At 36.4% G+C, this 22,097-nt stretch overlaps 1 protein-coding gene across 1 annotated transcript in view; it reads right to left on the bottom strand.

Annotated features, from left to right (window-relative positions):
- The window catches only part of LOC138698514 (gastric triacylglycerol lipase-like), a 59,222-nt gene that overhangs the window by 17,991 nt on the left and 19,134 nt on the right, over positions 1-22,097 (bottom strand). Inside the window, exons 3-5 of the mRNA XM_069824497.1 lie at positions 18,613-18,730; positions 9,079-9,325; positions 8,534-8,692 (exon numbers count right to left, since the gene is read on the bottom strand). Coding sequence (XP_069680598.1) covers positions 8,534-8,692; positions 9,079-9,325; positions 18,613-18,730 — 524 coding nt within the window. The remainder of the gene's footprint in view (positions 1-8,533; positions 8,693-9,078; positions 9,326-18,612; positions 18,731-22,097) is intronic.

Raw genomic sequence — 22,097 nt, 5'->3', positions numbered from 1 at the left:
GTTCAACATACTTCACTGTCACTAACTTTAAAATTATTAACAAATATATTGTATACAGGCTGAAAATTAATATCATAAAATGCTAACGGAGTCCTTATCTACAATTTTCCCAATCCATTTTTCCAAATGAATATTTTTCTGAGAGGCTATAATCTAACTTTAATGTTTTCGAAAATAAATTCCGAAAGTCAGTCTTCCGAATAGCAGAACTGTTAGAAATAATTAAAGTGTATGGGCTTACTTAGGCCTATTTTTGGTTGTAATATAGGGGGATAAACCTTGAAAAAGCTATTTACAAATAACTCGTGATTTGAACAAAAACTATAAGTTTTATTTCATGTCAAAAATGATTACCCGAGCTTTATTAATATCTTCCTCTAGATATGAGTCAATTAAAAAATATCTCTCACCGTGAAAAATTATTTTAGTGTCTGTCGGGAATCAGAAACAGATCTTCTAGTGATGTTGAATTCGGGGATTGATCAAGTCTTCTTTCCCTTCGAATTAATTTCCTTAAATTTTAAATGTTACCTTTGGAACCACATTTTTAAGTGCATAGGCCCACGTTCTGTGTTTGACAAGAGAATTCTGATAATAATTTAATTACATGTTATGAAAAATTATTTAGGCTCTACTTTCTGCTTTTGCAAGTGTTCAGCACATTTACAGGAACTCTCTGCATATAATTTTATGAAATAATATTTGCTTACATTTTGTCTTTATTAGCGTACTGCGGTACCTATGCAGTTTTGTTAGACATTCATACTGGAAATATAATAATAATAATAATAATAATAATAATAATAATAATAATAATAAATACAATAATAATAATAATAAATACAATAATAATGATAACAATAATAAATGTATAAAATTATAATAATAAATGTATAAAATGGAGATCTATGGAAAAAAGAAAATTAGGCTCAGCTTAAGATTTGTTTTGATAGTGTTTAGCACTGTTAGCAGGAAGATTTTGTATAGGCCTGATGTTTGTATATACACTAAGCTTACTATATTAGAGTTAGAATTAGCCCGTAGAATCCCTGTAGGGCAAGGGCCTCTTGGCTGGCAAGGTGGCTATTCTGGCATTCCCGCGTAGCCAGTTCGGGAAAGATCCTCATTCTTTTGTTGCTGCATCTATCAGTAGTCTCCACTCTCGGCGGTCCTTGGCTGTTGTCGTCCAGTTGGATCCAAAGTGAAGTTTCAGATCGTCCGCCCATTTTTTTTCTGTCGGCCTACGCTCCTTTGTCCGGTTCTTGGGTCCCAGGCTATTGTTTTGTACGCCCATCTGTTGTGGTCCATCCTCATGACGTGGCCCGCCCACTTCCATTTGATGTCGCTGCGTCTTTGTTGCCTGTCATCTTCCTCAGGTCTTCGTTGCGGATTCTGTCATGGAGGCTGACGCCATGAATCTTTCTCTCCAACTTTCTTTGGCATGTTCCTAACATTTTTCTTTCTCTGTCTGTTAGAGTCCAGGTTTGGGCTCCATATAATAGGAGAGGAAGGATGCAGCTGTCCAGTATATCTTTTTTCATTCTTATACTGTATTCTTGGCTTGTGAGGATAAATCTCAGACTCCAGAATTTTGACCATGCTGCCGAAATGCGTCTCTGGACTTCTTTGCGGGTAGCGTTGTTGAATGTCACTATTTGTCCTAGGTAAGTGTATTCTTCAGTGACGTATTTTAGTTCTCTGTTGTTTATTTGAATAATTTCCTCGTTACTGTTGATCATTTTACTATATAGTAATGTATTATTATCTATAGTAATCTCAGTCCTCAAGTGACATTTATTAGGATTATTTCGTGAATAAAATAGAAATGTAAATAAGATATCCCTAAAATTCGCTCACAAAATGTTAATAATTGTACATTTACGAATACTTAACCTATTCAGAAATTGTGAAGTTGAAATAAATGAATATCGATTACTACAATGAAGAAATTGGATGTTATTCAGTAATGCCAATTGCGAAAAGCAAAATACAGGTTTAATAATGTTAATTACATGAACTGCGCTTTTCTCTTATTATAACAGAAATACATTTTCATTACCTGCTGAAATCATAATTTAATTTAAACATTTTAATATATAATTACAAGTAACCTGATTAATACATTAATTAAATTAAGAATTGGTGAAAACGCAGTTATCAAATCTGAATGACGGAATGTAATTTTTTCAGATATCCTACACTGGACATGAAATTAGAAGATGAAGATGTAGATGTGGAAGTAGAATTTCGCACTTTATTTACACTTTATTTCATCGTTAGATTACACACTACACTGAGAACTAAGAACTGTGTAATATATGTGGTGACAGTTATATAGCAATGCTTATGTATTCACAGCGAGACATGTTGCTACACAGTGAAGCTACCTCTGTATAGATAATTATAATACGAATTTTATTACGCCATACGGAAGACTGTTTGATCAAAGACCTTGCATATATCACTATATAAGGTCTTTGGGTTTGATATGCGATGATGTTGCATAAATTTGAACATCTGGCTTTCTATTAATTGTTTAATTTCATTCACATAATACAAATTTTATAGTCTACAATTATAGTTTAGGTTACCTGTGGGAGCAGAACCAATGTCAGTTGTGCCTTATTTCGACCGTTACTCCGTGCTACAGGAAAGCATTTTTGTAGCTCGATAAACGCATTCTTGCTGTAGTGTGTAACGGAACTAAAGCTGCATCTACACATTTCAATATTCCAATCGCGTATGCATGCAATCTTGGAAGAATATTGAAAGAATCAAGTTTAAAAGGTACATTCTATTAAGATGCATGAAGATTATGTGTCTACATGGTGCGCCGTTTTGAACGTTGTCTTCACTGCGTAAATATATTAATTAATATTAAATATCAATTTTACATTTATTGCTTTAAAGTTGAAAGAAAAGTTTAACCTTGTAGTTGCATCTTATTGTATTCATGATCATCGATTTATGGGGAAACAGTTGGCGACAACGACTAAACAAAAGAACGACCATGCGATAAATTGATAGCCATAAATCTAGCTGCAAAAATTATCGCAAAGTGTGACTGTGATCGGTTGGAATTCAAAATTTCATTACACTTCATTGGTCGAAAATGAAATGACGACATATAAACGAAATAGTCAGCATAATTTTCCAGGTACCCACCCATTCACAGTATTTAAAATGACACAATTTAAAATACACAAATAAAAAATTATTAAAAACTTATATCGACTAATATATTTTATTTTCCCTTCATCAAATGTAGAAATTATATGTCGATCTTATGTTACTTTTCGAGCTCAGTTAAAGTATTTCAAGACATTGAACACTGGAAGACCTCTCAAAAAGTTTCTTAGGTACGAAATATTCTTTCCACAAGCTCCAATTAGTTGAAATTAAAGGATGAGACTTTCATTTCCAGATGTATAAAATTTTAATACATATCGCTCGTGCTTGAATTCGCAACATCAAGGTGGATGGGTGGAGTTTATGCTGCCTTGTCGGCACTGTCTGTATAGAGCAGAGATAATCAACTCGCGTATGAACGGACCAGTTCAGCCACAATTTTATTATATATTAAATTTTATACCTGTATTTTTATATTTTAGGTCGTTAATCATCATAAGTCAATCATAAAATAGTTGTTTCATTATTATATAAAGGTTGTGTTTAATCAGTTTGTACACATTCCACAACAAAGACATGAAAAAATGTACAAGATATTGTATGTAAAATGCCTGATGATGCCCGAAGGGCGAAAACGTTTGCTTTAATTTTCATAATATACAATGATCATTTACATATGAATGGGTTATTTATGAAAGGACCTAAGTCACTAATTTTGTGAATATGAGTTTGTAATGTAATACTGCTCTTTGGGTGTAGATACATCTATTTAGATATGAAGAGGACTAAGTTTCGCACTCTAAAGCTTAGTATTACAACCTAGGATTTATCGTTTGATTTTGAAAGGAACTAAGTCGATGACTTAGATCGTTTCAAAACTAAATATAAGTTTTCAGCGTTTTAAATAAAGACATTCGATTTTTTCTCTTAAATTGCTGTTTTGTCATTGTTCGGTAAGCGTACTGGTTATTCTGTATTGCATGCTGTCTTCAAAAAAAGGATAAGGAGACTTTGGAATCTTGCTCTATTAAGTAACTTAAATAGTGATACAGCAAATAATAAAATCTCCTATATGTAATTATATTTCCTTCTTTTGAAAATGTAAGAATTCACAATCTCGTATGCACTACTACCATAGAATGTTAGGAGAAAATCCACAAACAATTAGGGAAAATACGGGAATTTTACTTGAAGCAACCTCAATAGTATTTTCAATTTAAGGACTGGTGGCCCAAATACTACAGAAAAAATTGTAACTCCTTAGAAACTAGTGGTCCTGAGACACCTAGGGACAAGAGACAGTGTTTTACGATCAGTAAATTCACGGCGTTTCTGTATGATCATAAAAGGAAAGGTACAGTCATTGCTTCATCGTTTATTGGCGGATTTCAACAAACATTTTTACTTGGTTCACGAGGCACTACCGTAATGTTGCCAATCCAGAATATGTATCCAGATGGAAAGGTGGAGATCAAGGAAGAGAAGATAGAAGACATAAAGAAAACAATGAGGTATATAAATGACGAAAACAAAGAATAGTATGACGAAATAATTGTCTGGAACCGGTCTTAAGTCTGGCCTTATTGCCATAGCAGTACAGATGCGCGGAATTAAATGGACATCTTGACCGAATAAAATAAGTTCAATTTGCACAAAAATACTATATGTGTGTTTTCCCTTGAAAAAATAAGTACTACTTAAAAAAAATTGGTCATTAAATATTTGTTTATGAAAGGGCCTAAGTTCCCAGATTTCAATTTTTTTTTCTAAAAAAAATAAAATCAGGAAGAAGTTAATACCTGCTGGTAAAATTCGTTTCAAAGTAGAATTTATGATAACATTTTTATTTCAGCCTTAATTTCAAAATTTCAGCCTATAACCAGTTTTTCTTGAATTGCCAACAATTTAGTATTCATGACTTAGGCCCTTTCATAAATAACCCATTCATATGTAAATGTAATTGATTTTAAACTTGTGATATGTCAGTTAGGCTGAACTTTAAATAAAACAATATTATGTTATATTATAGTTTATTTAGTTATTTCTATTCAGCCCGTATCTTTTTTGATCAGAAAACAATCATAAAGCTATGTAGTAAATTCATATTGTGGTCCCGCCGCTGAACGTCTAAAGGCTGGTTCACAATAAACCGGGAACGGAAACGACACGAGAACGAAAACGGAAAGAATGTTAAAATACATGCATTTAACATTATTTCCGTTCTCGTTCTCGTTATCGTTTCCGTTCCCGGTCTATTGTGAATCAGCCCTTACTTGCCCTGCTACGACTTTCCCTTGCCGAGAGGGCGAGCGGGCAAGGCTTGATGACGACACAGTGCTCTGAGTTGGGGACCACTGATATAGAGTCACTTTAACCACGGCGAGGGGCGGGTGACATCTATACTCTCGCTGTGTTCAACTGAAATCTACTGTTTTGGTAAGATCTTCCTACCTATGGTGATTACAAGGGTAGAGTTACTCGCAGAAAATAATTTCTGAATGAAAAAAAGAAATAAACAGAAGAAAAGGTTTGCTATTTGCAAACAACTATTTAAATGCTCCAATGGGACACTGAGAGGTGATCAGTCTGATTTTTTCCCCAATCCGTCGATCCTCCAAAATCATGTCTTGCACGGTTTGATATTTTCTGTTGTGATCTTAGAGAAAGGTGTTGGTGATCATATTTGATCTTCATTCTTCCTCAACGCAATATTTTGTGATAGCGTTTGACATACAATGATCCGTCTATGTATCCACCATATCTGTATGAATATTTATAGCAGACATGTCCCTTTGAAATATAGTTGCATTATCGCCGACTGATACTGAATTTTATCAAAATTGAATTCTGTGTGTGACAGTTCCTTTAAAGAATCACAATATGAAATCTGCTAAACGTTTTATCAGCTAACTGTTTATAAAACAATATAGGTATACTCTTTTTCATGGTAACCTCTTTCGCTTTTGTTTTAACGAAGCGTCCACACCTATGGAGTAACGGTTAGAACGTCTAGCCTCGAAACCAGGTGGCCCGGGTTCGATTTCCGGTCGGGGCAAGTTACCTGGTTGAGGTTTTTCCGGGGTTTTCCCTCAACCCTGTATGAGCAAATGCTGGGTAACTTTCGGTGTTGGACCCCGGATTCATTTCACCGGCATTATCACCTTCATCTCATTCAGACGCTAAATAACCTAAGCTCTTGATAAAGCGTCGTAAATAACCTATTAAAATAAAAAAAATTAACGAAGCTCCAAGGTTACCTACAGTAAAACACTATTATAATGAAATACTGAGGACTTCTGAAAACCTTTAGCTCTGGAAATAAATTTTAAAATGTTACATTTGTTCGGATCAAATTTCTGCACATTTAAAGGATAAACGTGAAATTCTTTGAAATACTCGTACTTATTACCATAATATCCCCTGCCTTAAATTCACTCAACATATTGGGAATTAAATCAATGGCTTTCTCAAAACGCGCTGTCAAATGTTTCATATAAAACAATTGTTATCCCGAAAGGAAGCAAGCACGAGTAAAATTGTATTAAACATTTTTGCTTGGAATAACTCAAAGAATAACCCCCTGAAATTAATGAATTGTTACGGTTTACTCTTTATATCACTAACCCTTAGATGATCTTGTTCAGGAAAATAAAGTAGTCAAGAATTCTATTCGCTTATTCAATGGAAGTGAAGTTAAATTTTCTGCAAGCGTTTAGTTTTTTCTGTTACTTTCATTTAATTTTGTTTGTAATACACTCAGGGACAAAAAAAACCGGACACTTCTATATTTGCTTGTATTTTGTTGCCAATTATTTCAAAATGAAACAAAACCCATTTTAATAAAATAATGTTTCATTTAGCACCTTATACGACAACATTTGAAAAAAAATCTCTGATGAGAAAATTTACAAAAAAATTACGAAGGGCGTATAACTATGGCATCGTTTGGTCTAACTTTTTTTTTCATTTTATGGTGCCTTAAACATTAAAAGCTCTTTTTAGTAACGGGTATTACCCCCTCTGGCTTGAATAACTGCATCCATACGTCTTGGCATGCTCTCAATTTGGTTAGCAATGTCTTCTTGAGGAATAAGTTCCCATTCGTCGCCAAGTGCTCGCCTCAACTCTTGTAACGATTCTGGTCTCGGACGTCTATTCTTAACACGCCGTCCCGGCATGTCCCACACGTGTTCAATTGGGTTCATGTCTGGACTCCTTGCTGGCCATGGAAGAACATGGATTCCCACTTCTTGGAGATAATCTCCGACCGCATGGGCATTATGCGGCCGTGCATTATCATGCATTAAAACAAAATTATCGCCTACAAATTGGCAAAATAGCACAACATGATCAGCCAAACATTCATTTATATACCTATCAGCTGTTAGTCTTCCATTTTCAACAAAAACCAACTCTGTACGAGCATCCGTACACACTCCTGCCCAAACCATCACTCCACCACCTCCATACGGCACATTTTCGGAAATGCAACACCTTGAAAATCGTTCTTCCCTCCTTCTCCAAACTCTTTCACGTCCATCAGGTGAGCACAGATTGAAACAAGACTCATCGGTGAACAGAATACAGCTCCACTGTCCATTTCTCCAATCCCTGTGATCATTTGCAAAACGCAGTCGTTCAACTCGATGCATCCTGAGAAGTCTGGGACAAGTTGCAGGTCTACTTGATATCAGTCCACATGCTTTCAACCTCCTTCTAACTGTTTTGTCCGAAATTGGGCGTTCATTCATGTTAACAAATTGCTGGGCTACACTAGTAGCTGGCAGGTTGCGCTCCCTAAGAACTCTGAACACCATATACCTGTCTTCATTTGGATATGTAGCTCTTGGACGACTCGAACCTGGTCTTCTGATATATTCTAGGGTCTCTCTATACCGTTTTATGGCATCAAGGGTTGTGCTTCTAGCCATATTCTTAACATTTGCAATGTAACGTACACTGCGTCCATCATCGTAAAGGGCTACAGCTCGAGCCACATCTTCAGGTCGCATCTTGTTTTAAGACAAATGTTACAACCCCACTTAAACTCAGAAAATGTAAAAATAAAGAAATAACGAATGATAACGATAATGAAGCACAAAATGGTTGAGACAAAATTGTTATAGCTGAGACTCCGAAAGCAAAATTGGAATATTTGGTTGTAATGGCTTGTTTATAAAACAAAAAACAATCAGCAATGTATACACGTCTCCATAACAACAGGTGGCTACCATAATATTGTATGAGAAGATAATATTTTGCAAAATACCAGCAAATATTAAAGTGTCCGGTTTTTTTTGGCCCTGAGTGTATTATCTCGTCGCATATGTATAGCCTTCGTTCATAAAATTGCAATCATTGTAAAAAAACTCACTCCAAACCTAAAATATATGTTAATACTTACTTGATTAAGGCTGTGTAAGTCAGTCTCCATAACTGATATTAAAAATTTCTGGCAGATGTAACTGATCACGGGCGTTTCAATGCAGAGTAACGGGCCAATCTTTGACAGCACGTGCGGCGTTGCTATGATGTGGGTAAAACCGATCAGATTCAGGAGTTTCTGGAAAACGTAACCATTATTATTAAATATTAGCTGCTAGTAGTAGTGTTTGTTCCATATTTATGAACCCTATTTTACATAGAGTATATTAAGATTATAATTTAAACTAATCATAACAATTGAAACTTACAGACTAATGATGACAACAAATATACACTTGTACACATAATAACATATAGACACATATATAAATTAATTAAATTAAATCTTTGCATCAGTCCGGCGATTTCGATTCTTCACTCTTGAGATTATAATCGAAAAACAGATATATTTTAACATGGATAGATATATTGCATTTATAGGTCACATTAAAGTATCATCAGAGTTTGTCACAATCGGTTCGCTTGAGTCCCACGCGTACTCAATAATACTAGATTGATACTTACGCTGAGTGGATCGTATAGGTAGCCCAGCACATTACCCAGAGCATTTTTGGAATGACTGGTGTAGGCGATAGGGGCTAAACTGATCATGACCGTGATCTTCTGGTTGTATTCGGGCCGTTGAGACATCATGATATAGAACAAGGTGGTGCCCATGGAGTGCCCCACATAAATGATCTTCTCCTTTCCGGTCTTCTTCAGGATATAGTCGATTACAGCAGGCAAGTCATAAACACCGCCTTCGTCCAGGCTGGAAAAATTAGCCACTGTTAATGCGTAGAAGATCATAAGTTGAGCAAACAAGTAGATGGATCCCGAAGTGGATATATCGAGTTGTGATCAAGAGAATGCTGGTCGAGTCGTTATAGTTAAAAAAATGGATTATATGATCGTTAGACACCGGAAAATAAATATATGAACGTAATTATAACGTTTTATAAATATATGACCAACACAAAATATGACAGAGAAATGAGGGGTTCACAGCCAGAGTGGACCAAATCCTTCTGGAATAATTTTGAGAAATTGAGTCTTAAGGTACCATTTGGGTGCACGCGACAGAGACAAGCAGCCGAGACTATTCGCCTTCTGTCTGATCCCTATACTGGGTGTTCATTTCAAAGTGTGTCATGACGTCACTGTTGTTGGATCAACGATTTGAAGCGAGTTTCAGCTGATATGTTAGAGAAGTTGCCTATTATTTAAGGCGTTCTTCAATCTGAACTTGAGAACGTGTACGGTATAACTTGAACGTCGTAGCAACAGATGGCGGTCTGTACGGTCTGTGTGCTACCATAACCTCTTTCGAACTGTGTTTTGCGCCGGCAAGTCGTACGCAGGGTATTTGTTATCATCGGTTGCGTACGGTAACATTCCACAACACAAATCAAATGCTCCGTGTCCATGTTGACCGTCGAAGTTAATGTCAACAAATACGTAAGTAATCGTTTTAACCCTCTCCCCATATCCCGACAGTACGTATTTCCAAACAGTTCACATTCCTGCCACTACCGGCGTTATCGTACGTATCGGTACGTACTCTTCAGAATGAACGCCGTACTTGCTAGCCATCTTCTCTGCCTCTTAGGTTATGCACGTCTGCGGAAGTGTAGGAAGATTGAATTCTCTAGGCTCATCAACTAGCCACATGACGGCATACAGCGAGCCAAGACACATTTTGAACTGAACACCCAGTAGAATTATATGAAGTACATTTGACAGCGCGAGACAGAGACAAGCGAGACGACCGAGAAAAAGCGCACAAGACCGCTTTCGGACCAGTAGTGTCTCGCGACAGTCTTGTGCAGCCCGTGTTTTGTGGAGTAACATACCTGTCCAAAATGTCAGAAATTAAATTCACTGGGGAAGAAGACGAACAATTGGTAGAATTAATAGCAGACAACCCACCATTGTTTGGTCCAGAGGTCGAGTCGTACAGGATGGGAGTACTCGTGATAATATTGCTGAGAAATGAAAAAACACTTTTGTAGTCATAGTTCACAGAATATTTGTACGTATTTTCTGAACAAACTCTTATAGAATACTGAGAGAGTTGTTCTATCGCTTTTGCCTGTCGCTTGTCTCGGTCGCAATATCAATTTAGCGAGAAATGTCTCCGTCTCCTTTCTCTGTCGCTTGTTTCTGTCGCGTGCACCCAAATGGTACATTTAAAGTACCTGGCTCATGCTTAGCAACCTTCAGCTTCCATAGGAAATGCTGCTCTCTGTGGAGTAACAAATGAGTTATGGACTTGGTTTGTTATGGCAATGAATTAATCTAAGTTTTCTTCATCCGAGATTGTATTAATCCACAAACTGACCGCTGGTGGACTTGATCCACTCTGGTTGTGAGCCCCTCAAATAATCGATTCCCTGTAATTGCATAAAACGTTTATGCTGTTCGTGGTTGCTGAGCATGGTTGGAATTGAAGAATGTTTTGAATTTGAAATAAAATGTTTATTGTAGTTCATTTTATTCGTCTAAATTTTTCATAATCGCTTCCCTATTTAGTGAGACGTAATCTCGGGACAGCAATGCAATTGATAATAATCGAAACAATTCACAAATAAATATGACTTCAGTCAGTTGTTTGAGACTGTAATAAAAAATAATACGTCATTAAGTAGGGCCCAGATTTGTAGGTTTTAACTAATTTTTTTCCTTACTTCGTAATTATAAAATTGGAACATACCTACGGGATCCGAATGTTTGAATCCTATAGGTCCTAACAATGGATGAAAGGTGTTAAAAGCCTAAAAGAGGCTAAATTGTGCCTTTCAGAAAAATAAAGCAAGGTTGGTATTACAAAATAAATTACCTATTTCAGTCTGAACACTATATTAGAACTACTACTCTTCGCTATCTACATTAATGAAGTATCAAATAAGTTACAGTATTGCCGATATTACGCTCAATGAATCAATTGTTAACTTTAATTGTGACTTAGCTAGCCACTGCTTCCACTTGGGCGGCTGAATTCGGACTATCACTTAATCTAACAAGGGATGCTTTCGGATCTTCCGACGAAAATCGCTACGAAACTTTCTGGGCAGAACAAGCATGAGGCCAAAGTAATTGGTGTGAAGTGTTGCATTTCGCAATCATGTGTTACCCCTAAAACAAGGCGTATAAAAGTAGGGTTCGCAACTGTAATTTTTGTAGTCATAGAGTGCCTAAAATCATCTACCTGTGAAATGTGATACATGTAAATGACGAGATTACGTACAACAGATAGATTTGTAAACTGTCATATACGTAGGCCTACCTCATGATAATGTGGTGTAAGAAGGCAGTGCTGCAAACAAAGTTGAACCTCACACCACGAGTAAATAATGGCGGAACTGCAATCACAGTCAAGAATGCTGCATATGTCAAGACCAGCAAAATTTATGTCCAACACATTATGGAACGGAAATAGCATGTCCTGTGACACGTATCCAGATGCCTTCCACGCATAGCGAAGCATAGGCTGGTACTGTGGTGCACTCAACTGATTGTATATCAAGGAATGCAACTTGAAAATGAAGATCCTAATCATGCATCTTGACGGCATTCCCCTCATCATGACGTATGTTCTCTTCAATGCGTCCCGCAAATAGTTTGTACTGGCGAAAGAAGTAGACGTCTAGAGGCTGACAGCACTTTGTGGTTTTAGGCGGTATGATTTTTGTGTGTAAATTTAAATCCCTGTTTCCGAAGGCTCTGGCCGATAAACCTGTGTCTGTTTGACCAGACCATGAATCCAGCAGCAGAAGCGATGCTCCCTTTAGTTTAGGTTGCAGTACTTTACGCATCCAGGACAGTACGAGAGCTGTTGATATCTCACCACTGGTGCTGCAATTATCTATATATATAATTTGAACTGGTAATGGAAATTACGAGAAAACTGCTGAACGGATTTTAATAAATGGCCCCTCATTTTGAAGCTTGGAACCCAAAGTTTTTCGGAAAAGTAGTAGTTTACAGTGAAATGTCAATTTTCCTACATAATTTTCCTATTTCCCAAAATCCATCTGTTGTCAGTTTTGAGAACAAATTTTATCGAATCACGGCCGACTTGATTGAATTTCAGAACAAAACACACACTACAATAAACAATAGGCTATTACACGAAGGCCATGACCTGCATGATTGCCGACATATTTAGAGCTCAATTCAATTTGTTATTAAAAACTGATTCTGCAGTGTATAATAATTTTCTGAGTAGAGCTGTGTATTGGATATTGAAATCTACGAAACTTGAGGTGGTTTGATGACATTATTATCATTAGAAATTAAAATATTATTATAGTTAATACCATGATGCATCAATTTTTCATTAATTGTACATAATACTGATGCTATATTGATGACATGAAAGTGAAACTTTTGAGGTTATGTAAGTAAATGTAGAGAATATCTTAATTTAGATCTTCATTTCTATAATTCACTGAGTGGCTGCTATATGTAACTACAAAACTTAAGTAAGATAATAATATTGTTACCGGTATTGAAAATCAAATATTTTTATACTTATTAGCCCAGTGGGATTGGGTCTTTTTCATGTACTTAATGGCGGTGTAGTGTAGATATTGATATGTGTCATTGTCTTCAGTATTGGCTCGAGAGAGCGCAAAAATTACAGTTCCTAAGGAAAGATAAAAAGCTATTACTTACTGATAAAATAAGAGGCCTAGAAAATTTTGTAGTCTCCAGATCATTTCAGCAAGATCTCTTAGTAGGATAAAATGATTTTACGCTCTAAATTTCAAGTTCTACATGCAGCAGCTATACGAAAATGCTATTATTCGAAAGCTTAGCAAACCTGACATTTTTTTTTTTAACTTTCGCCTACAATCCACAATGACCTGAAATAGCTACTGCTATCGTCCTGACATTGATACTTGCGTTTTCGCGTTGAAACTCAAAAACTGAAGTTGGATAGGTTCAAGAGAAAGTATTTGGCCTAAAAAAAAATCCATTCAGAGGGAGTATGTTTCATTATTATGGAAGCAAATAACTATTAAAAAGACAAGTATTCTTCATTGAAAATAAATCTGAAAAATTTTTATTTGAACGTCTAACGAACTTAGTTTGCAGCAACATTTGCTGCACAAGCCACTTGTATTCTATATTTGGAGGTTGGTTACGTTGTAATGTTTCGGAAACACGTTTGCCAAATTTACCACCCGCTTCCTGAAAACAGATGTACAATTTCTTCGCGAGGCGTCCTGACATGGAAATAAGAACCTGAATGGTGTAGGAATGAGTAGTAGATGCAACGTTTTCAACAGTTGCTCCAGTTGTCTTTTCCCCGGTCATTGATAGTGTCCTATTTGAGGTAATTTCATACTCTCCGTATTCAACACCATGTCGGCATCGATTGCATTAGCAGAAACGTTGTCCGTAACTTGTCGCACAAACTCCAATGCTCTGGCCCTCACGTCAGCATCAAGAGTAACGTCCCGCCTAGTAATGAATCTTGTAATCTTGCGTGATGTTATTTTGTAGCGGCGTTTGAAGTGGTGGAGGAAATAATTGCTGGCTTTAAATCTGGGAATCCCCATGAAAATAGCTGCTTCTTTCGCCCAAGTCTTTAAATGCCAGTAGTGCATTGCGTTTCCAACTGTACACGCATTCCTGAATTTGGTGTTACATATGCTCTCGAATGCCAGCATCTCTGTTTTCTATCGTACCACCTCTCTCAAGAACCTTTATATTTGCCTCACTTTTACCGGTGCTGTCTTGAATTTTCGGGCAGTTACTGCAACGCTTTTCTTCCCAATCTTGACACTGTCATAAATCCTTTGCATTGTTATTTTAGAGAAATGCTCGTGGATACTTTTCAGTTTGAATTTGGGAGGTGATAGTTCGTAGGAACTGGAACTGGTTGCCGTGCTATGAACTGGACTACCGAGCACATCGTTATCTTCAGATAAAGTGTCCGATGTTCCATCACTATCACACCGCAATGTCCGTCCTTCCGACATATCCATGCCGCCACTGACATATTTCTTCAGGATGATAAACAACTCCCGTGCAATTCGCCTATCGATGTATGTTGGATGCGTGTTGTCCGCTGGGTAATTCTGTGTCACCTCATTCACCATCTGTACCACAGTATGAAGGTTACAACTCATTTTGATAAACACGCAATAGTATACACGTATTTCACCTACAGTATTCTTTAACACACAAAGAGGCCCATGCCCTGAATCATACTACCTAGCCACTTACGGTCATACAGGGACATCACTTTATTTTTACTTGCATTTTTATTGTACCTGTGTTTCTGTATGTACTTGACTCCAACCCCTTTCACTAAAGTTCCTGCTCCCGTCAGCCACACAGGCTTACGGCCGCTATTGCATTCGAAGTCTGCTAGCAGTGAAGTAAACAATCCAGAGTATAGTGTGTTTCAGAAATATGGTTGCGTTTTCTATAGAAGGAAGAGCCTATATTATTGAAGCTTATTTCCAGGGGCAAGTATTTATCGAGATTAACTTTACCATTTGTGTTTTTTAACATTGGTGTCGGCGGAGATTGTTGGAGATTGATTTGTACTCTTGACGGGTATTAATGGAAATTTTGAAAAATATAATTCTTTTGAAATTGGAGCATTAACTCAGTATGTATATTACTTTCCAAATAATTAATACTAAAGGTTCGTTGGATTCTGGTAAAGGTGCGGTATGGCCAATAGACAATATTTGTTGTGAGACTGTATTTAACACACATGCATTAAACACGAAAAAAAATTGCAGCACTCAAATTAACACTTTCATATTATTAGTGAAATGTTGAATTCTCTGTCTTTTTTGTTCACTAATGTAATCAGAACACCTGGAATACCATGTAATGTAGCCTACTTCGATATTATAACAAATTCAAAAGAAAAAATAGTCCGAAAAAAGAACTCAGAGTATGAAATTCGCTATAAAACGACACAATAATAATAATTTGCGAATGTGTTCATATTTCGCTATTAGAACTCTATTTCGCGATTTTTCGCGATTATTTTATCCGCATATTATTAATCAGAATCACTTAATTCGTAAAGATTTGTAAAAATCTATTGTATATCTGTTATGTCGTGATTTTCGCGATCTCCATAAACACCTGGCCCTACTTATTTCGCACAGGTACGGTGTGTAGCATGACTGGATAACTTTATCTGTGTGGACTGAGCAGAAGTGAAATTAGAGTTACCGAAAGTACGATAATATGCTGAATAAAGTAGCCATTATATAATGAATACAACCCCCTGAAGAGTTGAGTTTGTGAAAAAAAAAACTGTTACTACTCTACTGTATTTTGATAAAATACCTAAAAGTAATAAACAAAGTGAAAATCGTAATATCGCATTTCCCTGTAACGTAAGTGGATACACTACTTTACTATCCCCCTATACTTAGTAAAATGATTTGTTTACATATTTCACTAGTAACACCAAACTCCTGTAATGGAAGGGGGTAACAGTGTTTCCGAGTATAGCCAGGTTAATGTTAAAAATGTTGGCAAAAATAAAGTGATGTCCCTGTACAAAACGCACTTATTTACACAAGGCAGGAGACCTACCAGACATGCGCATCATCACAAAATGACATCATGTCTCTCGGGTACAGCGTGTTTCATAACTTATGACTACAAAAATTACAGTTGCAAACCCTAATTTTATACGCCTTGTTTAGGGGTAGGAAATGATTGCGAAATGCCACACTTCACACAAATTACTTTGGCATCATGCTTGTTCAGCCCATAAAGTTTCCTGGCGAATTTCGTCGGAAGGTCCGAAAGCATCCTTGTAAGCGAGACTCAAGCTATAATTATTGAACATAAAGGTTAATATAACTTTCTTAGTAACAGCACTCTTCCAGGTCACACTTAACAACACATGAATCCTCCATTCATCGGTTGTAAAAAAAACTTTGGTTCCTTTTTCCATAATAATCTAAATAGGACTTTTAAATTTAAAGAAACAAAAGAAATCTATTCCTCCACTATTTGAGTCGCTTAATGGAAAACGAAACACAAAAATCATGTTTCTTCCTAAATTAGGCATTCTTTATTTATTGCATTGGAATAATTCTTATCTCTGTTGACTTCTGTCCCGTTGCACCCATTGATCTCAACATTATAAACTAGATACACAAATCATGTAGACATATTCTGAAAAAAAAAAATGGTGACGTTTAACGTCCGTACTATTGGCACACCTGGAGCGTATCTCTGTCTCTAACTCACAAGGGAATGTTTGTTTTGTTGAAAGAAGTGCGTCTTTTAATTATATTTCTTTACTTTTTCCGTTATAAAGGTGAAATACTGTACAGAATACGACGGTGAACAATTACAAACATCAGAATGTGGAAATCATTTTCACAAATAAGCTATTTGCACCAAAACATGAATTTCAAATTACAGTATTGGCCACCTATCTAGTCAATGATCTGATCACGATGTGATATTGTATCGTTATATTGCGGTATATTATAGTATTTATAGGGAAACTTCGATATTTCCCCACGCTACATAGATATCAGTGCAAATAAATTATCAAAATTCTTCAGCCAGTGAGTCCACTCTTTGTTAGCCGAATCAGAATGCGGATCAACATCAAACTTTTCTGGTATAAGATATTTATACATTGTGAACATATTAATTTAGTTAATTAAATTGTAATGAAAATACCTAATACATCTGTTTAAGTGTTAATCAAAAAGTCATTTTTTAATATGCATCTTCATTACTCAACTTTGAACACTATATCACACGGAATATGTATTATATGTCTTTCTCGTGTTAAATTTTACCGTAACTGGTTAACATGTTTCAGCCTGTTATGGGCTATCTTCAGAACTGGTCGGTGCTGGGCTTTCATTTTTTTTCTTTCGTCATTTTCTATCCTTTAGTAAATTTCTGTTCTTTCGACATTTTCTCTTCTTTCTTCATTTTATCTTCTTTCGTCATTTTCTCTTTTTCCTCATTTTCTCTTCTTTCGTCATTTTGTCTTCTTTCGTCATTTTGTCTTCTTTCGTCATTTTCTTTTCTTTCGTCATTTTCTCTTCTTCCGTTATTTTCTCTTTCTTAAAAAATTCTCCTCCCGATACTTTGATGGATTGTTGAAGAGTTAGGTAAATGGTCATTTGGTAGGTGAATGGTTCGGTAAATTTGTTGATGGGTGAGTGAATCAGAGGAGCGATGAATGTATGGCTGAAAGGTTATTGTGCGGGTGGATAGATACGTACTAGACGGGAGATGAAAGACATTCGAAGAATTGGTAGATGTTGGGGTGTATTGTTTCAGTTTTGGATAAATGGATTTTGAGATGAACGGATGGACGGAGGGATCGAAGGACATATGGATAGATAGATGGGAGTGTTGGTGAGTAGATGTGCTGATAGATGAGTGGATTGCCGGATGAATGGTTGTATAAAATTGTTGACGGTTGGATGGGTGAATATTTGAGTGGTTGGCTAGTGGTCTGTATGGATGGAAGAACAAGATTAGATAATGAATGGGTATACGAAAATATGATTCTATTTATAGGCGATTGGATGTATGGAAGATTAATTAATTAATGAACTGGTGGACAGACGGCTGAGAATAAATGCTATAAAATAAGTATGTAACTTACAGTGTAAACACAAATGAGAACCAAATAGAGTTGATAAACTAAAGTAATAGACAATCGATATAAAAGAGGAGTCTGCCTCTTTGGCGCAGTTGGTATTGCGTTGGCCTTCTATGCCCGAGGTTGCAGGTTCGATCTCGGGCAAGGTCGATGGCATTTATGTGTGCTTAAATGCGACAGGCTCATGTCAGTAGATTTACTGGCAAGTAAAATAACTCCCGTGGGACAAAATTCCGGCACACCGGCAACGCTGATATAACCTCGGAAGTTGCGAGCGTCTTTAAATAGAACATAACATTTTACACTTAAAAGAGAGATAAAAATATGTGCCAAAACAAAGGAAAGGATGAACGGGGAGCAAGCATAAGCTGAACCATGAACAAATTACATTTTGTTCCTGATTCAGCTGAAAGGGCTGCAAGTATTACCTGAAATTCCAGAACTCTTTTGTCCGAGGATCTCTCTGAGGAGTGTGCATCGTTGAATACTCATTACCACGTACGTTGGGCAACCACACATCATAGCCTTGGTCTGCGAGCATGTATGCTGGAAAAATAATAGTACCATATTTAATGACGTCAAGTACATGCAACGATAACTTATACAATTTTCATGCGTGATGGGAATGAAATCGTGTTTAAGGTAAACAAATTAGTGCGTTGGTCTTCCATCCAAGCGGCCGATTGGATCCCCAGCCAGATCGTGATGGAAAATGTGGTGGGCAAAGCGGAAATTACAGAGAGTTTTTCTCAGGGTACTATTGTTTCTCTCTATCATTTCACCAACACTGTCCACGCTCCCCTCATATAATCTATTATCTACAATAGCGAAAATAGGTTTTGGTGATCTTGGATATAGTACGGGTTTCCGATACTTATATGGGAAATGTGCGAACACCAGGAACCCTCAGTTCTAAAGATAACCTGCAACAGATTGAAACTAGTCAACAAGGTACCTAATTTTAACACGTGAAAGAAATACAGTGAATTTTTTTTTTAAGTTTGTTATTTAACTGCGTTGTATCAAATACTAGGTTATTTAACTTCGATGCGATTCGTAATAGCGATATAGTATTTAGTGAGATGAGGGCGAGGATTCTCAATAGTTTACTTGACATTTTCTTTATGGTTGGGGACAACCTGGGAAAAAAATCTAACCAGACAATCAGCCCAAGCGGGAATGTAACCCACGCGCGAGCGCAACTCTGGAATAGCAGCCAAACGCCTCAGTCGTCTGAGCTACGTCGGTGGGTTCTACGTCATATTAACAGATATAATTGCTTCAGAGGTGCGGTACCATAACCTTATGGACTTGTAATACAGAACCTTCCCAATATCATATTCATTGTTGACACAACATTGTTCACAGATCCAATTTCTTCAGATATGCGGTACCATAACTTTATCGACTAGTAATTGGGAACCTTCCCAACATCATTCTCATGGTTGAAACGACATTGTTAACAGATCCAATTTCTTCAGACGTGCGTTGCCATACCATTATCGACTTGTAATTCGGAACCTTCCTAACGTCATTCTCATGGTTGAAAATACATTTTTAAAAGCTACAATTTCTTTAGACATGCGGTGCCGTAACCTTATCGACTTGTAATTCGGAACTTTCCCAACGTCATTCTCATGGTTGAAACGACATTGTGAACAGCTACAATTTCTTCAGACGTGCGGTGCCGTAACCTTATCGACTTGTAATTCTGAACCTTCCCAACGTCATTCTCATGGTTGAAACGACATTGTGAACAGCTACAATTTCTTTAGACATGCGGTGCCGTAACCTTATCGACTTGTAATTCGGAACTTTCCCAACGTCATTCTCATGGTTGAAACGACATTGTAAACAGCTACAATTTCTTCAGACGTGCGGTGCCGTAACCTTATCGATTTGTAATTCGGAACCTTCCCAACGTCATTCTCGTGGTTGAAACGACATTGTTAACAGCTACAATTTTTTCAGACGTGCGGTACCACAACCTTATCGTCTTGTAATTTTGAGCCTTCCCAACGTCATTCTCATGGTTGAAAAGACATTGTTAACAGCTACAATTTCTTCAGACGTTCGGTGCCGTAACCTTATCGACTTGTAATTGGGAGCCTTCCCAATGTCATTCTCATGGTTGAAACGACGTTGTTAACAACACCAATTTCTTCAGACGTGCGGTATCCATAACCTTCTTGATTTGTAATCGGAGCTTCCCAACATCATTCTGATGATTGGAACGAAATTGAACTGATGGTACTTTATCAGAATTTGCAAACCTCAAAACACATATCGCTAGTTGCTTACAGAAACTGCGTATTATCTATTCAGCCGTTGGTAAGTTATAATCTAGTTTCTTTTGTTCGTAAAAACTATAATATAAAACTCGCGTGTTTTAATGTCGTATTGGAACTAAAAATAATAAAATATTTGTATATTAATTTTCGTTCATGTCTTCCAAACGAGTCAGGCTGTACTTCTATTATATTCATGCAAGCATAACATTAACGGTTACAGAAATTAAATTTAATTTTAAGTGGAGAGGATTTTGATAACGAAATAATATTCCAGCGTAATTAATCGCAAGAACACTGTTATAATAGTCTGGTTTAAGGGTTATCTTTGTAATATAGATGGAATATATGCTACCATGGACGCGAAGTTGCTTGCGCATCAACCGCAACTGAAATATATCTAATATAAGTAATTTACTTCAGATTGAATTTTAATTGTAACTATTCGCATGTCTATATACAGCGTACAGTAGTATCGAACTGAACACTATATAGATTAGAATGCCATAATATTTATTACCTTTTGTAATAAGTATTCACATTAAGTGTCTGCTTCTTTATCATTTGATGTGTTGCAATGTACAATAATGTATCTTTTAAATGTATCGAAAGTGACTTTTATCTTTTTCCCCATTGTGGAATCCTGGGAAACAAGAATGCGGATGCTTTAGCAAAGAAGGGCAGCACTGCTACTTACAGACCTATTACTAAATCTACATATTACTCTGTGAAAAGATTTATTAAATCTACATACTTAGACTTCAACAAACAAAATTTGATAACACAATCCCAAGAGAAAAAATGGAACTCTCTGCATCATAATCCACAGTTAATTCCCGATTTACCACGAAAATCGTCTGTAGCTGCATTTAGATTGACAACAGGCCATGATTGTTTGGCCAAACATCTGCATAGAATTGGAATATATCAGTCCCCTAACTGCTCATTGTGCAACTCAAACCAAGAAATGGATTCGGAACACCTCAAAATCTGTGCTTCAATGGCTGACCATGATATCTTTGAAAAATATTGGAGTGCAAGAGGTCAAATGACTTTATTGTCAAACGCCTGACATTAGAAAACAACATCTTTTTGCGAAACAGTGTTTATATGGAGTGAAACTTCCATGAATGTCACATGAAATAATTGGTGCTAATTTTATATTACACACCGTGATTTGATATGGTTTGCATTTCTGCGTGCTTGCAAAACACTTCTAATTCCAGAGATTACATAATGACCAGGATTTTATACAAGAACGGTTTCTGAAATTGGCTCTGAAGATGTTTTGTTAATATTTTGATACAACTCCGATACACTTTTCATAACATCTGGCAATCCAATATTCGTTAATTCCAGATGACTTCATTAAATTTAGTTAAATGGAATTGCTGACGAGCTGTTCGAACTGAGATATATCGATTTGTGTTATTTTTTAATAAAGTTTCTGAAATGAAGATTTTAAGTTTCAGAAGCAGATACAATCATTTTACAATTATTGGAAAAAATCAGATTGTGCATCTGAAGATACTCCTTCACTATCTTTGCTTGCTGATAAAGTAACATTTTTATGTGTTTTGTAGAATTTCTCATACAGTGGCGTTTTTTGTTATTGACGTTTAATT

The sequence above is a fragment of the Periplaneta americana genome, chromosome 4, assembly GCF_040183065.1.
Source record: "Periplaneta americana isolate PAMFEO1 chromosome 4, P.americana_PAMFEO1_priV1, whole genome shotgun sequence".
In the NCBI taxonomy this organism is placed as follows: Eukaryota; Metazoa; Arthropoda; class Insecta; order Blattodea; family Blattidae; genus Periplaneta; species Periplaneta americana.
This window is presented reverse-complemented; position numbering and strand designations above follow the sequence as displayed.